General features: G+C 39.5%; 1 protein-coding gene across 1 annotated transcript in view; it reads right to left on the bottom strand.

Moving 5' to 3' along the window:
* Window positions 1-13,358: 13,358 nt before the first annotated feature.
* slc9a1a (solute carrier family 9 member A1a) overlaps window positions 13,359-19,159 on the bottom strand; it is a 34,097-nt gene continuing 28,296 nt past the window's right edge. Inside the window, exons 9-12 of the mRNA XM_037676813.1 lie at window positions 18,045-18,174; window positions 17,745-17,846; window positions 17,024-17,105; window positions 13,359-13,943 (exon numbers count right to left, since the gene is read on the bottom strand). Coding sequence (XP_037532741.1) covers window positions 13,651-13,943; window positions 17,024-17,105; window positions 17,745-17,846; window positions 18,045-18,174 — 607 coding nt within the window. The 3' untranslated portion in view covers window positions 13,359-13,650. The remainder of the gene's footprint in view (window positions 13,944-17,023; window positions 17,106-17,744; window positions 17,847-18,044; window positions 18,175-19,159) is intronic.

The raw sequence follows: 19,159 nt of genomic DNA, 5'->3' as shown, positions 1-19,159 counted from the left end.
TATTTTAGAAAAACGTTTTCCAATTGTTCAAACTGTTCTACATTACTGAAACAAAAATGCACTGTAAAATTAGACTTCAAGCTTCTAGCATTGCAAATTTGATCTAATTACAAGATGTGACTCAACATCTGCTCCACATGTAGATTCAAATTGTGAATTCACCGCTCATAATTTTGTTCATTTTCTTTGGTTGAGGTCACTTGGGCTGTCATCTGTCACCCAGCATGCTGATTTCTTTAGGTTGTATATAGCTCTATTTAAACATAAATCTCTTTTTATTATAATAACATTAGCTAAAGTATTGCAGCAGTTGATTCAGTCTATTTTAACAGTGAAACAAAAGTCTACAGAAAATAATTTCAGACTTTGTTTTTGTGTCATAGATGGTCTCTTTCATACCAGTTGGGGAAACGAGTCTCGTGAGTCTGAGCATTGAAAGCAGCTGCAAGTGCTGTGAAAACACCGTCGAGGGTTTAAAGTCTCCGTTTTTAATAGAAACGGCTCATATACTTTTTTGAGAGACACTTTTTTAATTATGCTCATTGATCTGTATTGACAAGTTTTATGCATTTTTCAGCACGGCTTGATTTTTATTTCCTTATTACGTCACAGTGTTTTCTTCATATTTTTAGACTTTTCACATGTTTGAGAGAATAAATGACTCATGGCATGAATGCAAAAGTAACAAGAACGATTTCCAGCTCAGCAGAACAAACTGGATTCAATTTATCAGCCTTTTTTCTGGCGCTGTGAACCTCATAACATCTTTACCTGCAGGTGGAAGTTGTTCAGTCACAAAGATTATTCTGAAATCATCTCCATGCCTGAACAGCTAGTGAGCGTGCGTGTCAACATCTCCATCAATAAACCAGCACTTGCTGCTGAGGAATATGTAGCGCATCACGTGTTGGGATCATTCTCTAATGCTTAAATTCTTCGGCGCAGTTCCTCCCTTTAAATCGAACGGTCTGAATAACGTGTGCTTGAACAGCACTATGCTTGGGCTAAGGTGTGCACAGAGGAGAGTGTGTTTTTAAATAGCATTTACATGAGCAGATTGCAAGCTGAACTGTAAACACGGTGTTTCAGGAGATTAAATAAGATGGATGAGCAGATGAGTTGGCCATTAGCGGAAAGCCTGCAAAGCACGATTAAAGTAACACCTCTGAATGCAGTGAGCCTTTAGGAGCGCCAAAGTCAGGAAATTATTCAATAATTGAAAATCAATTTTGAGCTCACCTTCACCCATTCAAAGGCATCCATTTGGGTTTCTGTGCCTACAATGTTCTTTGGGGCATGTTTGAAATTGCTGTAAAAATCTTAAAGTCAGTCTTAACAGCTGCTGCTGCAATAATTGTTTATAAGAGCGACGTTGATTTTCTTCCCCCATCCGGTTCAAATCAAACACTGGCCTGAATATTTTACGGGAAAAGTTCTGTCTTCACAAATAAACGCTCATTAAAATCGAACAAGGCATAAAACTCATCATGCTTTTGTCACAACCAAGTATATGACATAGGACTGTAAGCTCATTTATAATCTATTTGACTGGATCTTTATTGTCAAGCCATTTTTACTGAATCGCTGTGTAATTTGGAGAACAGAGGAATAAGTCGAGGACAGAACTGTTGAATTAGCCTTTTTAGTTTGGGATCCAACAGTACCTCCTCTGGGAGTGGGTACATCTCTGAAGCATTTAGTGGGTTTCATCAGTGACAAAAGGACAGTTTTTATTCAGAGAGAAGGACTTTGTGTGGGCTCAGTGTCTGTGTAGCTGGTCTTGATTAATTAATTAATTAATTCATTTCATCACTGCTGCAACATTTTTTTAAAGCTTCGTGCCCCTTTTCATTGATTATGTCTGTGTGTCGGTTCATATGTTATATAAAGCTATTGATCTATGAATTAGGTAATGATTTGTGAAGTGTTTCTCTGTGTCCAACAAAGTTAATCAGGTCCTCTGGACGGTTTCTTTGTGTTGAAACGTTTTGTCTTTCATCCAAAAATCTTCCATCAGTCCGAGGAGCCACGACAAACTCAGTTTTATAAATAGCCGTGGACAAACCAGTTTGATGGTGCTAAGATGGTTTCTGGAGTCCGCCCTCTCCCCCGCTGACTCGTCTGAGGCAGCCATGGCCAAAGTGGTTCAAAACATCAAAGTTCATGCTCAGTAATCCAGGTAAAAAAATCCAGAGGACCTGACTTAATTTTGTTGGATTTTTTTACCTGGATTATTGAGCATGAACTTCGATGTTTCTCTGTTTTTTCACAGGGGGGGTAACTGATATTCTGACCATTTCATTTATGTAAAACAACTAAGAAAAGATTATAAACTTGCCTTAAATCTTTGAAGTAATAATTTTACACTAGTCCAGATGTTTTCAAGGGGTTAAATAGTTTCCGTACAGTTGCAATAATAAATAGTTATCTAGTCAAAGAGCAACATCTGGTTATCATAGCTCAATCCCTGCTACGTTGTGCTGTCTCTTGTCTCTGATCCTGTTTGTGGAGTTCATGGACAGGACGTCAAAACACATTCGTGGAGACGAGGGGGTCTGGTCTGGGAACCTCAGGTTTTTGTCTCTGCTTTACACAGATGATGTGGTTTTGTTGGCGTCTTCAGGCCATGACCTTCAGCGTGCACTGGGGCGGTTCGAAGCCGAGTCTGAAGCAGCTGAGATGAGAGCCAGCTCCTCTAAGTCCGTGGCCATTGTTCTTGACCGGAAATGGGAGGAATGTCCCCTCCGGTTTGCCTCAGGTGGAGGAGTTTAAGGCATCTTGTTCAGTGATGGTGATATGGAGTGGGAGTGGGGTGTCGTCCTCAGTGATGAGGGCGCTGCTTTGATCAGTTGTGATAAAGAGTTGAGTTGAGAGGCAAAGCTCTCGATTTACTGGTCTGTCTATGTTCCCTCACCTATGTCCATGAGGTTTGATCATGACCAAAAGAACAAGATCCCAGAGACAAGCATTCGTCTTTGGGTGGCTGGACTGGGTTAGAGACAGGATGAGGAACTCTGTCATCATGGGGAGCTCAGATTAGAGCCATGATTGAAGGAATCAGTTGACGTGGTTCAGGCTTCTGATAAGAACGTCTCCCTTTGGAGGGTTTTTGGGAACATAACATTGGGAAAAGACCCGGGGCAGATGCACAACTCGCTGGATCCACTAGGGCTTGGGATCCACCAGGAGGATCTGGAGCGTGCCAGTGGAGAGAGGGATGTCTGGATTTCTCTCCTGAAACTGTTTCCTGCCCGACCCGACTACAGATAAGCGGTAGAAGATGGAGATGGATATTTTCTAAACCTTAAACTGTGTCATCATCTGGTCTTTTTATGACTTCAGGATTTAGTAAATCCAAATTAAATGTATTTTTCCTAACTTCATCTAAGGGCAAATGCATGCTTTCAGACTTCAGACAGCCTCTGCCTAAACCTTGATAAAATAATATTATTGTGAATTTATTATAAGATGATGGTCCACCACATTGAGAGGAACCGGTTGAGATGATTTGGTTATAAGGATACCCCCTGGACTCCTCCCTAGAGAGCTGTTCTGGGCTTGTCCAACCGGGAGGAGACCCCTGGGAAGATTCAGGACACGCATGGCTTCCATGCAGCTTGGTGTCCGACAAGAGCTGGAAGTGGTGGTTTTGAAAAAAGATGTCTAGGCCTCACTGCTCAAGCTTCCCCTGTGACCCAACTGTGCAATAAGCAGCAGCTAACGGATGGATAGACGGATATTCAAAGATTAAAACTGTACATTTAGAATTTTCTGCTGAAACAGCAGCAAAAATCATTCATACGGTTAATCTAGATGATTAACGTTATATGCTAGTTCTAACTAAATGAAATACCATCTCCTGCCTTTTTGTAATAACCTAATAGACACATCAGATTGGGGTTTCTCAAAATGCCAAGTTATACACGGGTCCACTCATTGCGCTTGCATGGAGCTGCGCTGGTCAGTGACAGCCTACTTCATCACTGGGATCGATGGGTGAGGCAATGCAGTGTCACCGCTACCAACAGGCAAGGGTGACACCAAAGCAGAGGCTTAATTTTTTTTTTCTCCACCAAAAAACAATAAATGGTTTGCACACACAAATATCCTTCACAAAAAAGAGCATTTCTTGTGCACATCACATTTACTCTCCCCTCCCAAGATAACTGGATGTTTGATTTATTTATTTTTCTTTTCATTTGCTGTGACAGTGGACTCTTCGTGATGCAGCACCGGCTCCACTAACTCGCACAGCGTCCTCGTTAGTTCATTGCTCAACATGCTGCCATCACCAATCCTTCATGCACAAACATCATTCTGGCAGAAAGCACCGTGATTGGAATCTGGCGCTCGGTGTGAAAACATTTGCAAGCAGTTAATGGGAATGCATCCCTCAGCCGGGCTTTGTAATCAGGCCGACTCATGGTTTGTCACTTGGGAGCCGTTCGCCAAAACACGGGGGAGCAGAAGCTATCGTTTTCTGCCCTTTTTAACACTGCGAGAGGGAGTTGAGCATTTTACAGTCGAAGATAATTAGGACTTGTAAAAGTCATATAATGGCCTCTAAGTTTCTCCTTGTGCATGCAGGACACTGTGCAAACAGCTGACTGTCTTTGAAACACTTTCTGCAGAGGGTCACAGACTGTAAAGTGTCCTGTGAGCCATAACCGTTTTGCTCTTGCGTTCAAAAATTCAATTCTGCTCCAGCGCTGATGTTTTATTCATCAAGATGCCAATGAAAAAGCCCATCTCTGTGTTCTGCTCATTCTAATACATCAAACAACCAGTGGAAAAGAATCAGCCCATGCCAGTTTGTCTGGATTAATAATGTCACCGTGCTTATGTTGTTTTATTCTTTGTTTTGTTTTAGCTCCGCTGCAGAGCATTTTCTGACACCGGGGATTGTGGCCCAGCAGGTTACTTGATGCAAAGCCATGAATATCAGGGATCAGTTTCAGGTGCAGACCTTGATGTGCGATGATGAAGATATAGCCTGACAAAGTACTGCAGGGACGCAGGCCTCACTAAACTGGAATAAATTCAGGGTCACGAGACACGATGTGACTTGGCAGCTCAGTTCAGAAGACGTCTGTGAGTTTGCTGAAGCCGAGTGTTTTCTCCTGGGATGGAAGATGTTTGATGCTATAATGTGACAAAATGTGCAATAGAATGTCACAAGTTATAATAGTCTGTTTAAGTCCATTTAAGCAAATATATGGAAGAAAAACAATGTATTCATATTGTTGCCGTAATATTATTACATAAACAGTGTTTTCACATCACTGCAGTTTAGCTGTTGTGCTTCAGCTCGTTGTCCTGAAGTGCTCGAGCTGAACTGATGCCCGGACGTTCTCCTTCAGGGCTTTCCAGTAGAGCAGAACTCATGGCTCCATTAATTATGAAATGTCCTCCAGGTTCTGAAGCGGTAAAGCAGCCCCAGATCACTGCTCTACCACCACCATGTTTGGCTGTCAGATTTGCAACAAATGTAACGCTCACCTTACGAAAAATGTCACTTTTGTTTCGTCAGTCAACAGAATAGTTTTCGAACAGTCTTGTTGCTCATCAAAATGTTTTTTGGTAAAAATGAGATCCTATTTTTGGTCAGCGGTGATTTGGGCCATGGCGGCCATTTTTGTCTCTAGTCTCTTTCTTATTGAATGATGAACTCTGACCTCTGAGGCAGGTGAGCCCTGCAGGGCTTTAGTTGTTGCTCTGGGTTTATTGGGGACCTCCTCGATGAGCAGCTGATGCTCTTGGAGTCGGCCAGCAGCTCCTGCATAGGTTCACCACTGTTCCATGTTTTCTCCACTTACACCGGCTCTGTTTCAGTGATTTCTTGATTCTACAAGTCTGGCAGTGACCAGAAAATAATCACAATTTTCATATAATGAGTTAACGAATGGTTTGGGTTGTAACTTTCCCATAAAAAAGTGAAATCATCATTTTCAAACTGCATTTTGTATTTAATTAAGTTATCCTCATCTCATGTTAAACGTTGTTGGCTCATCTGAAACATTTATGTGTGACAAACAAACAAAACCAACATAAACGGCTGAGGTGGAGGATATTTTCTCACAGCTGCAACAAGTTCAGGAGGGCTTCTAACCTACAAACACATTTCCAGATAAAATCTCAACTTGCAACGTAGAAACAACATTGGAAGAAAAACATTTGCAGCATTTCTTTGCAAAATGCACAAAATCATGAAAACAAATGGGTCAAAAAAGAGCATTTGGAATGAAACTGAACCCTGAAGGTGTTGCAACACTTTCCACTAAACTCCCAACTGAAACAACTCTTGTTGTGCAGCCGAAGTACTTTCCAAAGCACAGCTGGGGGAAGCTGAAACTTTTATTTGTCAGGAACATCAGTGAGGTGGTTTGAGGTTTTTAAAGCCTGAACACAACAATTAGCTCTTACAGTAGTTGTGGTATATGAGCCATGTAAATGAGAGGGAATGCAATAGCAAACACACCATTAAACTGATGGAATGAGGCCACAGAAGTCTCACTCCCTCCCCAACACCGATTAAACCTGCCGCAACGTGTTCAGCCTGCAAACTGTTCCTACTGTGAAACTAAAAGTATGAAAGTGGAGTTTGTTCAGTGATGGCTCCACCTGGAACCACAGCGGTTGTGCAGGTGCATAGTGCCACCTGGTGTGTGGAAGTTCTTTTTGCTTTTGAACATATTTGTGATGTATGAAAATTAATATTTCATTTAAAGGACAAAACAATATAACATTTGAGGTAAATTAGGCGACATGCTTCATTTTAAAACACTAAAATTGGCAAATTACCTCTACATTTTGTGCATTTAGTGGAGACTGTAGGTTAAAACGCACCGATATTCAAAACTTCTGAGAAGTAAATGTTGACGTGCAATCAGGAGCAAATGAACAGAACAGTCCTTGTGCAGAATAAAAGGTTATTTAACTGCAAAAACCGTTTGATAGATGCATATTGATTTAACTGGAGCAAAGTGAAAATACATCAGGACTGCTCTGTTTCAAGCGCTTTCAAGGTTGTTCTACTCTACCTCAACAAGGAGCGCATATATAAATATAATATAAATATCTAATATTTGGTTCTAAGCATAGGTTTGATTTAGTTATAAAGTTAAATATATCAATACTGTATTTTGTTCTGCTTGACAGGGCAGTTTTTGCTTGCTAAAGCAGATCATGTGGTATTTAGTTGGTAAAATTTGATTTGAACTAAAGGTGGGTGGAAACAAACCAGCAGATCTCTAATATTAGCATATTTTTAAAACATTTTAAAGTAGCTTTATAAAACCAAGAACCTAAAGCATCATTGGTTGTTATTTTATAGCTTGTAAGGAGGGTTGTAGGGAAAGAATAGCAGATACTGGATTTTTGTGGACCTGGAAAAGGCTTTCGACAGAGTCCCGTGAAGGTGGATTATTGGAGCCTCAGACAGAAAGGCATTACGGAGAAGCTTATTCGGATTGTTAGTTCCATGTACGAAGGTGTTAAAACAACAGTCAGAACTGGTAAAGGTGACAAAACAGCATTGGAGATTAAAGTTGGCATTCATCAGGGTTCATGTCTCAGCCCACTGTTGTTTATTGTTGTGATGGATGCAGTTACTAAGCTTATTAGGAGAGAAATGCCGTGGAATGTATTGTATGCAGATGACCTAGTTGTGGCTGGAGATTCTGAAGTTAATCTCCAAGATAGTTTCACATGGTGGCAGCATGCAGGCACTTGAGAGTAAAGGTCTGAAAAGAAACGCAGCAAAAACAGAGACCCTGGTCTGCTCGAAAGCTAACGAGACTGTAATAATTACTGATAATAGAGGAGATGTACTGAAGCAGATCGAAACGTTCAAGTATCAGGGGTCAGTGATGAATGCCAAAGGAAGCTGCTTTGTGGAACTGAGGTACGGACGTTTAAAAGAAAGGAAGAGGAACTCCTGGAAAGAACAGAAATGCGGATGTTACGTGGGATTCTTGGAGTGTAGACGGCAAAATGACGGTATTGTTTTTCTTACCAAAATGAATGAATGTCACATCACTTCTAAAACAGCAATGTAAACTAATTTTCACAATAAAAATAAAAACACACAATATAAATGCTGTGCCTAAAGCTGCTTCTCTGAAAGAATGATAGCGCAAACACTGGAGCTACAAGTTTGGACACTTTAGTCATAAAGCTTTAAAAGGATTTGGCATAAATGGAGTCGTTCAGAGCCTTTGTGGACAATTACTAGATCTATCCAGCTGATTATTTAAGGATTCATTACAGCCGACAGATTAAAGAAATATGTTGACACTTAGTGTGTAGCTCAGCTTCTCATTAATAATGGAGAGATAGCAGCATGTTATACAAGCACCATCTCTAAAAGTTCATGTTTATTATGGGTTGTTTTTGTTTGTTCTACAGTATAAAGTGATGTCATCGTTCCATTTTTCTTATGCACAATCATAAAGCAGGTTTTTCCTCTCTTTCTTATATCATTGTAGATCTTTGACAGCAGAACCGCTGTTTCTTTAAAATTTAATATCTTAGTTTGTTTTCTGTTCATTCTTCAGAAGTAAATTATTAAATCTCAGATCACAACAATTTAAGCCTCAGATTAAAAAAACATTTGATGACCGCGTGGCTCGGATAGAAAATTGTAATATGAAATATTAATTTTGACAATCGTAGTGAATAAACAAAGCACGGGAATGACAGATATTACAGCAAGTCGTTGCTAAAAGAGCTACAAGAGTCATTTTATGACGAACACAAACTGACGTAGCATAAATAAACTGGGCCCGTTCACCTAAAAGCAAGGCTACATTTTAACATCAGTTTATTGTGTTTAAATTAATTCAACAAAAGCATCCAGTTATAAAATAGTTGTCAAGGCCTTTTTAAATCGTCCAGAACTAAATGCTTATGTGCACGGTGGAGCAGTTGGTAGAGCTGTTACCTCAGCCAGAAGATCGCTGGTTCAAATCCCGGCCTGGGATCTTCCTGGGTGGAGTTTGCATGTTCTCTCCGTGCATGCGTGGGTTTTCTCCAGTTTCCTCCCACAGACCAAAAACATGCATGTGACTGGTTAGTAATTCTAATTGTCCCTAGGTGCGTGAAAGTGAATGTTTTGTCTCGTTTGTCTCCATGTGTCCCTGTGATGGACTGGAGACCTGTCCAGGGTGTCCCATGCCTTGAACACAGCAACTGCTGGATATGGGCACCAGTGACCCCCATGACCTGGAAAGGAAGCGGGTGAAGATGATGGATGGATGCATGCATAAAGGTTTTAAAATTATAGCTGCACTGCCCCCTCCTGACCACATCATGTTACTGCAGGTTAAAAGGAGTGATGGAAAAAAATAGAAATTCATTCTGCTCCAAGAGACATTTTTAAAAAGTTTTAGAACTTGGCAGGAGTCATTATTTTAACTTTATTTTCCAATTCATTACATTTTAAATAGACATGACCTTTTAATACACCAATATATTTTGTTCTTGTTACAAGCCTGAACTCTAAAGTCGATACTCAGCTACATGACAAAATGAATTCACATTTCAGCAGATTTTCAGTTAAATGTGAAGGACAGGATAAAAATCATTTTGATCCATCAACAGACGTTCTGGGTTTCTGGGTCCTGAACGTTCAGAGGAAACTGATGAACAAAGATCAGAACGAAAAAATTTAGTCTCATATGTACACCAGCTTTAACCTACCACCTGCTGTTATTAGAACAGAGTGCAAAATTATTAATCTACTAAACCTTTCAAATTCCTCTTAGTAAACACAACCATCTGATGATCCATCAACTAAAATAACATTTTGTGTCACAATAATGCCTTTAACAGAGACAAAGACACAAATGTGTTATAAAGCAGAACTTTAATATATCTTCTGTCATACTTGACAGTAAGTTGTTAGTGGTCGAACAATGGCATGGAGAGGTCATGATACACTGCACATCTTTTATTTTATAATTCTGGTTTGTACGTCACAGATTCAATATTCTTTACTTTTTTCTGTACAGTATAATTACCATGTATATAAAATGAAAAAAACAAAAACAATGAACCGTTACGTTTCAGTTTGAAAACTGCAAACAATCGACACGTTCTGCCAAGACAAAGAGACGAATCTAAAGGGTGACTTCTTTGACTCCCAGCTGAAATAAGGCCCATCATTCCTGTCCCTGCTAGGCGTCGCCTGACGTTCACACTAAATTAAAGCCTTTTTATTGCTCTCTGCAACATCGCTGTTCGGAGATAAAGGTTCTGCTTTAATAAAGTGCTCTTTATTGTGTGGAATAGAAACGTTCGATGGGAGTCAGATCAGACGAATTGGGAGGAAATCGAGGTAAACGAGGCAGAAAAGACACCGGATGGTGGAGAGAAGACACAGCAGAGACCGTCATGATGGCACACCGTGAACGCAGCCTGTTAAAAACTAGTCATCATCTGCATTGTGACTGGAATGTGACTTATTTTTTTAGTTCATGGAATCAGTAGAATGTAATCTTTGCCCACCTGCGACAAATTATTTTAGTTTTTAATGTTGATTTAAATGTACGTTTTAGGATTTTGGAAAGATTGCCTGCCTTCTTACAGAGTTCCTGGAATATTAACGGTTTAATAACATTTTTCTGCCCAACTAATTCAATGTAGAACACCAGTGTGACCTGAATTATAATAAAAGGTTTGATTTTTTTTTTTGTCCAGGTGAGCAGACTGATTCTGGTTGGTTTGAGTGAATTTAGTACATTTCTGCAACACAAAGCTTGAACTTAAAACATTAAAGTAAACATGACGTGAGAAAAAAACCCACAGTGAGAGTGAGACAATGCACATGTGATAAAGAAGGCCTTCAAATCTTATAAAGTGATTTAAAAAAACGTTTCACGAAGCACATTAAGTATTGTACAAAAACAAAAGCTACCGTATTTTTCGGACTATAAGGTGCACTTAAAATCCTTTAATTTTCTCAAAAATCGACAGTGAGCCTTATGTATTAATTCTGGTTGTGCTTACTGACCTCGAACCGATTTTATCTGTTTATTGTGAATGAGTAGAATAAATTTTGACTCATCTGTTTTGTTTCACTTAATGCGCCTTTTAATCCGGTGTGCCTTATGGTCCAAAAAATATGATAAACAACAAAAAGACGTTGTAATGACCGCTGGTGAAGAGACTTTATCGAGTGAAGACGACCTGTATGGAGTAGATTAAACTCGTACGAACAACAGAACAGGTTCTTCTAAAGGCTGCATGGCTTCAGATTAAAGTTTTTATTTGCACCAAACATTACTCGCAAAGATGCTCCGAGAATGTTTGCTCAAAAAGATGCATTTGGTATGAAAAATAGTGTTTCTTTCTTTAGAGAAACTAAAATCTTTGGAATAATGTAACGTCGTCAAAATGTATAATTTTTGAAAATAGCTCAATCAAAGCAAAGTTTGGTTCCCTCTTGAAGTAAATGTTTAGATCACCTACTTTTCAGCTGCTTTAATTAAAATAAATAAATAAAATAAAACCGACTAAACTATTAGATTTAAGGATGAGCAAACTGCATCTGAGGCCAAATTAAAGCTTCTTTATACAGAAAACTTCTAACAGAACATAGTCTGCAGCTTGTTCATTTTAAACTCAACTTCAAAATGTTAATTGTTCATTCATGAAACTATAAAAGAAGACGATGTCGTGAACGTTCCTAAAATCATTTGACTTGCTATTCTCTTAAATTGTTTTAATGAGCCTTTCAGCACAAGTTGGACTGAATCTTCCACGCGAGTCGATGTTTCTGACAGTAGACTTAAATTTGGTCAGATAACAGTGACATTTTGTTACGGTATACAATATACACACAAATACAGCTTCATTACAAAAGAAGAAAACCAATCTGCTGAGCACACGATTTATGAACGAAACGTGCAAAAACAAAATTTATTGCAACTCTTTCTATGCAACCAAAACTATTTTAAAGTTATAGAGTAGAAAAAATAATAAAGAAACTTCTCAGGTCCTATTCTGCTGTAATTTGAGCTTTTTACATCAGTTAATCTGAGTGTATCAGAGGTGAAGTTAGTGCGTTTTGAGTTTTAAATTACCTAAATACATTTCAGGGGTTCCGAACCCTGGTCCTTGAGGAACGCCATCCTGCATGTTTTAGTTGTTTCCCTGCTCCAACACACCCGATTCAGCAACACACCTGATTCAGTGATTTAATTCCTTCCTCGTGTTCTGCAGAAGCCTGTAAATCACCCATTAATTAAAATTAGGTGCGTCAGAGCAGAGAATCAACTAAAACATGCAGGATGGTGTTCCTCAAGGACCAGGGTTGGGAACCCATGCATTAAGGTACACCATGAGAACAGAACAAACGTCAATGAAAGGGTGTAAACTCATTCAGCTCCATCAAACCGTGGTAAACGATGTTACGCTCATCCAGCTGTTGTTTTACAGGTAAACAACGATGATCAGAGTCATCCCCAACTGGTAAGATTAGTTGATTAGTAGTTGGATGTGAAGCTGTGCAAAAGTTCTGCAGAGTTTGTTAAAATGCTTTTTAATGCCCGTGTTTGTTTAACGTTGCTGCGGTTTGCACAAGAGCGTAAAATGACTTTTAAAGGGTATTCAGAAAAGAGATTATAATTCAACTACATATTTTACACCTATACTGCATAGAAACTTTTTTTTTTTGCCACGTCATGCCTGCAGTGTTTAGACTCAAGATGGAGGCAACATAAGGACACGTTTAAAATGTAGTGGTTCTTGATGGGCATGTTAACGAGTCCACTCTCAGTGTAAAACATAAAACTTCTACAACAAAAGGGAGCTTGACGTTGATGGCAGAGCAAAACATCTATGCAAAAAGCTTTGCAAACATTCAGAAATACCCTTTGTTAGGGGTTCAAACTCCCTGAAGTCCAGCAACACTTTCCCGAGTGAACATAAAAACAGCAGATGAACTTTCTCGAGTCAGCTACAGAAGGCCACAAGCTCCTCGACTCTGCCGACAAACATCTCATTTCTTTTACACAGTGGCTTTCAAAGTAATTAAATACATTCAATTAATTGCAAACAAATGTTAAGTCAAATTAAAATGGTGAAAAAATCAATTAAAAAAACAGGAACCAAAAAAAAAAAAAAAAAAAAGTGAAATAAGGCCAAATGTTTTAAAATGCTACATCTAAATGATGGATGCGCAGCAGTCTCCAGTGACAGAACGACATGTTTAAGTCTAATTTAAAGTGCAATGAGTAAAAGTGAAGAAATGATATTTTGTTTTGTTGAATATGATTAGGTCTAGAGGCCCCGCGTGTCTCAGAGAAGGTGACTTTAAAGACAAACAGATCGACACTAAACTAAAAGACCTAACGCTAAAACAGTCCAACCTTTTGGTAATGCATAGCTCTTTCCTGATCTCAGAACATCAAGCAGTAAATCAGCCTTTTCTCTGACGGCTGCTGATTTTCCACCCCGTCTAAAAAAATAAAGAGCAACGACGATAAAGAAATGGCTTCTTTTATCCCCTTGGGCTCTTGCTCTTACTTGGAGTTTTCGTTTCTTACAGCAGTTGCCGTTTTGGCTTTTTATCTTCGTTTCTGAACCCAGCAATGACGCAACCGTCTCCAGTCTGAACAGTCGAGACCCGACGTTGCTCTGGTCTCAGTCTCAGGGCAGGAAAGGTTCATCCTCGTCGTCGACTTCGTCTGAGCCGGGACCGGGATCGCTCAGACACCTCATCAGCTTCTGCTGCTCCCTTGCTTCATCTTTGTCTCCAGATTTCTTTGGTCCACTTGAATAAGGTCTCATCGTCAGGCCTTGGTCCTCCTCTCCTCCCTGCTTGTCCGCCTCTCTGAAGGTTTTCTTCGGGTTTAAAAAATCCGGGGACTCTGGAGACGCCAGGTCTATCTTGATGGTTGGCACACCATCTGCTGCTGGTCTCGTGCGGTAAGATTGTGGATCTGAAGGCAGAACAAATCATTGTATCAACAAGAAAGAACTTTAAAATACAATCCTAATTCTAAAATATTGGGGCACGGTGTAAAACGTTAATAAAAATAAAACGTAATGATTTGCTCATCTCATAAACCCATGTGTTATTCACAATTAAACGTATTGAATGTAAATATTTTGAAGGCATCAAACAGGAAATTGTACCAGTTTTTTTGTTTATGTAATTTTGAATTTGATGGTAGCATCATATCTTTAAAAAAATGTTACAGGGACAAAAAAATAAACAAAAAAAACAACTGTAAACAAAGTGGTACCACTAGGATCAGATGGAGGAGCAATTTGCAACGAACAGGTTTACTGGCAACAGGATGCGGAGGACAGAGTGAGATGGAGGAGGATGACTCTCTGTGGCGACCCCTGAAGAGGGAAAAGCCGAAAGAAGAAGAATCGAAGAACAACAAAAACAAAATGAACAAAAACAGCAAGAAGAAGTAAAACAAGAACAAGAAGATCAAGAAGAAGAAGGTTTATTGGCAACTGGCTGGTAAGAGAACAGGGTATAAAATGAGAAGTTTAGAAAGACCGAGTGTCTTGGAAGTAAAGATGGGCATTGGTTCATGAAATCATGGACACCACGTCCTCTCTACTGAAGAAGAGCGGGACCATCCAGCCATTTATCAGTAATCAGTTCACAAACATGCCTCGGGGGTGCATTAGTGCCTCTAGTATTGACAGTTTACAGATTTGGAACGAGTCCATCAATGTAGAGAAGTAGACACTGGTTTTAGAACATATGCTTCCATCCAGATGTCTTTTTAAGGAAAGGCCTTGCATGCACAAGACAACACGACACCAAATACTGAGTTTATTACCACAGCCTGGGTTTGTAGCAGAAGAGTCAGGGTGATGAACCCACCTGCCTGCAGTCTAGACCTCGCACCAATTAAAATAAACATTTAGTGCATCGTGAAAAGAACTCCAGCAATGAAGACAAGGCTGTTGAACAGCTAGAATCCTACAACAGAAAAGAATGGGACATTTCCCTCAAAAAACTCCAACGCTTGGTCTTCTCTGTTCCTAAACGTTCATACTGTTGTTGAAAATGAGAAGATTCTTCACAGTGGGTCACATAGATGAGTCCTAACTCTGACATGCTTCACTGCCCTCAGACTCAATATGAGCTTTTTGTTTTCCTAAAACTGGTACAATTTCTTAGTTTAAACATTTGATATATTTACCAAGTTCCACAGTGAATAAAATGTAAGTTTATAAAATGTGAAAATCATTTTATTCCGTTTTCATTTTACAAAATATCCCAACTATTTCCAGAGTTAGGGTTGTAGATGAAATCTTCTGCCGTCATTCCATCAACATGCGTGTTCATACAATGGACAAGGGAGGGACGTGGATAACAAATACCAGACTTGGTGTCACTGCAGGCATTGAGACCTTCATTTGTTTTTAACACAAGCGCAATGCAAGTCACCACGATGCGTGATGGAAACATGCTGGAATAACTCTGCTATTGTTAAAACTAAGACAGTGCTGCTCAGGCTTCCCACTGGGAACATGCTCATCAGAACTGGACCTGTTCTGCCTCACCATTCGTGAAAAGTTAGTAAAACGTACATGCAGGGCTTAATTTGTAAACCGATCGATGCCGGAACGCAAATAGCAGGCGGGCCGGGGTGGGGGGGGGTTGTCTGGGGGTCCAAAGGCTGGAGGTGGGAGATGTCTGGGCGTCCTCCCCAAAAATTTTTTGAATAAAGTAGATGCCATTTCCTGCATTTTGGTGTATTTTAACGGGGTGGTGAAGATTCTGAGTCATCCAGGCCATGGTAAATTCAAAAAGTCCAGTTGTTTTTGTCTTGAACTCTTTTGAATTTTAATGGGTTGTCAAACATCTGTTTACCTACCTTTGTAAACACTCGTTTCTGTCAAGCATCCTACACCCTGCACTTAGTTGACGGTTCTGAGCCCGATTCTTCTCCTCAGAATTCACTGTCCAACGCCACATGTGAAACCTCCAGGCACCTCCTCCGTCTCTTCATGGCGGCTGCTTGTGGGCTCCTGCCTGGTTAGCTCAGCACTCACCCCCCACCACTCGCTTGCTCCTGCTCCAACCCCCATTGCCGCTGCCTTCAGATGCTTCAGTTCTCGGTTGTCCAACTAAGGACAATGATAAGACTTTTTTTATTTTTTATGAAAGTAAATTGGGACTGTCTTTTCGACATTTTGATCGCTGTTATTTTGATAAATTAGCGTTGTTGTTTCGATATGTGATGTGAATAATACACATCAAATATTTCTCTTGCATTGTTTAATAAATAATCAAAAATTTATTAATGACCCACTTAAACTGTTTAACTGATTTGCTATTTAGTTGTACTGTTTAATTATATTTTTAGTTTTTTATTAAAATTTTGCAATGACTTTGGACTTTTAGGGGCAGAGATTTTTTTTCAGGGTAGACGAGGAAATGTTTCCTTGAAGGGGCAGATCGTACGTGATATTAAGAAGCTCGTAAGTGGCTATTGTGTTTAAAATTAATGTTTATGTAATAATTTTCAGATTACATATCCAATATATTTTATTCATTCAAGGCAGTTATATTTGTTCATAACTTTATTATTAGTAAGCCTGAAAGTTACTGAATCCATACAACGCACCATCAAAATAAGAGAGTTCCCAGATCCTATTCCGGCAGGATCCGGCTCAAATTAAGCCCTGCATACAAGCATGCGTGGTATAGTTGTCCGTTTACCTGAGCTTCAAATGAGAACTTCTACACTCTCTACATACCTGAAGACTGTCCTTTTTGCTCTTGAGCAGGTATGAAATCAGTGTGTCTGCCTATAATGAAACCACACTCATTTACATGGAGGCTGGCACATGCAAACATTTCCATCAGAGGGAGGAAAGCTCATTTTCTGCAATATAGATATTTCACCACTGAACCCTAAACAGTGTCTGAGCTTTCTGAGTCCCAGCAGTAATGAGGTGGATTTTTGTTGTGGGTTTGAAGCTGAAAACAACATGTTGGAAGCTGATTCACGTCTGTATTTGGTTGATGCTCGGGTGTTTTTACCTGAAGCCAGTCTGGCTCTAGTCATGGTCGGGGAGTCAGGAGCAGCAGCAGGAACCGTCAAGTAATTACTCATCTCCTTTATCTGGCAAAACACAGATGTCACTGTTTTTATTAGGGTTTTGTAAACATGAATTCCATAAATGCTCACAGTCAAAGCTTAGACGGGATGGAAAAATGACAAGAAAACAACATTCTGACTCGTTTAATTACTTGTGAAAACTCTACCACACCAAGAGCGCGTTACCAACAAGCAACGTAATTTAAATTATGTTTTGCTTTAGGGGAGCCTGCAGAAATCAGAGTCCACAGAGACTTCTACATTTGATTCACTCTGTAATGGAGTCCTTCTCATATTGCACTTACAGGCTGACGAAATGGAAACAATATAGAAGCACTCAACTGACAGAATAAATCAAGTGAAAAATATTTAATTTAGTCATTTAATTAGAACACAAATGTTTTGACTGAATCATTTAACTGATAGAATGACTCTACAGGAACTACAATTGTAAAGATTCACAAATAACTTTATAGACTGTGCAGAAAAGTTTGACTCGTCTGAATTATTTAAGCCTCAGTGGATATGAGCACAGTACAGTACATCCTGATATTTAAGTAATGTGCCTTAATGCTGCTGACTATCAGGAATAATTGGTTGACTGCAGCGTAATTAGTATTCATGATTTATGAGGCGAGCTTGAAGTTGAGGAGTGTTACCCACCTTCTTGTCGAGCTCAAACATCTTTTGTTTTTTCAAAAGGAAGTCATTAAATCCGTCCTCATATGGATCAGCCACCAGAGTGTGTCTGTTGTAAGAGTGCAACTGAAACAACATCAGAAAAACATGCATGACTAATTCAGTAATGTGGCTTGTTAATTAAGCACATGACGTTCACGGTAACAAAACTTCAACGTCATCAAAATATAAATTGTTGTGAGTGTTCGGTTCTCGGTGAAACAGGGCTGTACGATAACAAAAATAAGAACAAAAAGCCGATGATGTAACTATCAGGCGTGTTACCCTCTGCCGAGTCCTTTGAAGGTTGCTCTTGAGGATTTTCCTGATCTCCTCCTCTCGACTTTTCCTCAGCTGTGGAAGAGCTCTCTCTGCAGACTTTGGAACAGCAGGAGGAACCTTGGGCTGAATGTTCCTGAGAAACACGCAGGAAAAAAAAAAATACTCTGATATTCTGTGCTGACAACAGATGTGAGGAAATAAAAGCAAACGAAAACTGTGAGACATGTTTATGAAAACATCATCTATGAGATTTAAACGTATTAAAACAAATGGTGTACCTTTATGAATCCAAACTAAAAAGACCTCCAAACAAAGAGCCAGCCCACAGGATAACAACACCTTGATGTTTCTTACTAGTTTGTACCCAAACTGCCTTGTTAAAAATCTCTAATGACATATTGATGGCTGCAGACTCTGGTCAGTGCAGCATATTGATTTTATTGGATCTGTCATCAGCTTTTGGCACAGTCGACCACAAAATTCTGCTACATCGACTGCAAAATGAGTTGGGAATCTCTGGAATTATTCTTAAGAGTTTTAACTCTTATCTGAGCAACAGAACCTTTTCCATGTTTGTGAATAACAGTCTCACTCTGTTATTGTATGGTGTTCCTCAGGGTTCAGTCTTGGGTCCTATTTTGTTCCTTTAATACATCAGCCCCCTTGGAACAATTATCAGTAGCATCAATAATGTGTCTTACCATTATTATTTTTATGTACAAATGTTTCTGTTCAATGCCCTGAGATGACTTCTGTAGTGACTTGGCGCTTTATAAATAAACTGAACTGAATTTGTATGCTGATGACATTCAACTGTACTGTTCGTTCTGTGATTCAGAATTACACAAGTTAGCTGAATTAGTAAATTCTGGATTAAACTGAAGCTTATCCTTTCAGGCTGTAGCCCTCAGGCTGTGGAATACCCTGCCCCTGTCTCTTTGTATAACCGTCTCTGTTGATCCCTTTAAAAAGCAGTTTAAAACATTTTTATTCAGACAAGCTTTTAGTTGCATGTTTTACTTACTGTTTTTATCAGCTGTTCTTAATGTTTTTTATCAGCTGTTCTTACTGTTTCTATCAGCTGTTCTTACTGTTTCTATCAGCTGTTCTTACTGTTT

The sequence above is a fragment of the Nematolebias whitei genome, chromosome 5 (assembly GCF_014905685.2).
Source record: "Nematolebias whitei isolate Nwh7 chromosome 5, NemWhi1, whole genome shotgun sequence".
Lineage (NCBI taxonomy): Eukaryota > Metazoa > Chordata > Actinopteri > Cyprinodontiformes > Rivulidae > Nematolebias > Nematolebias whitei.
This window is presented reverse-complemented; position numbering and strand designations above follow the sequence as displayed.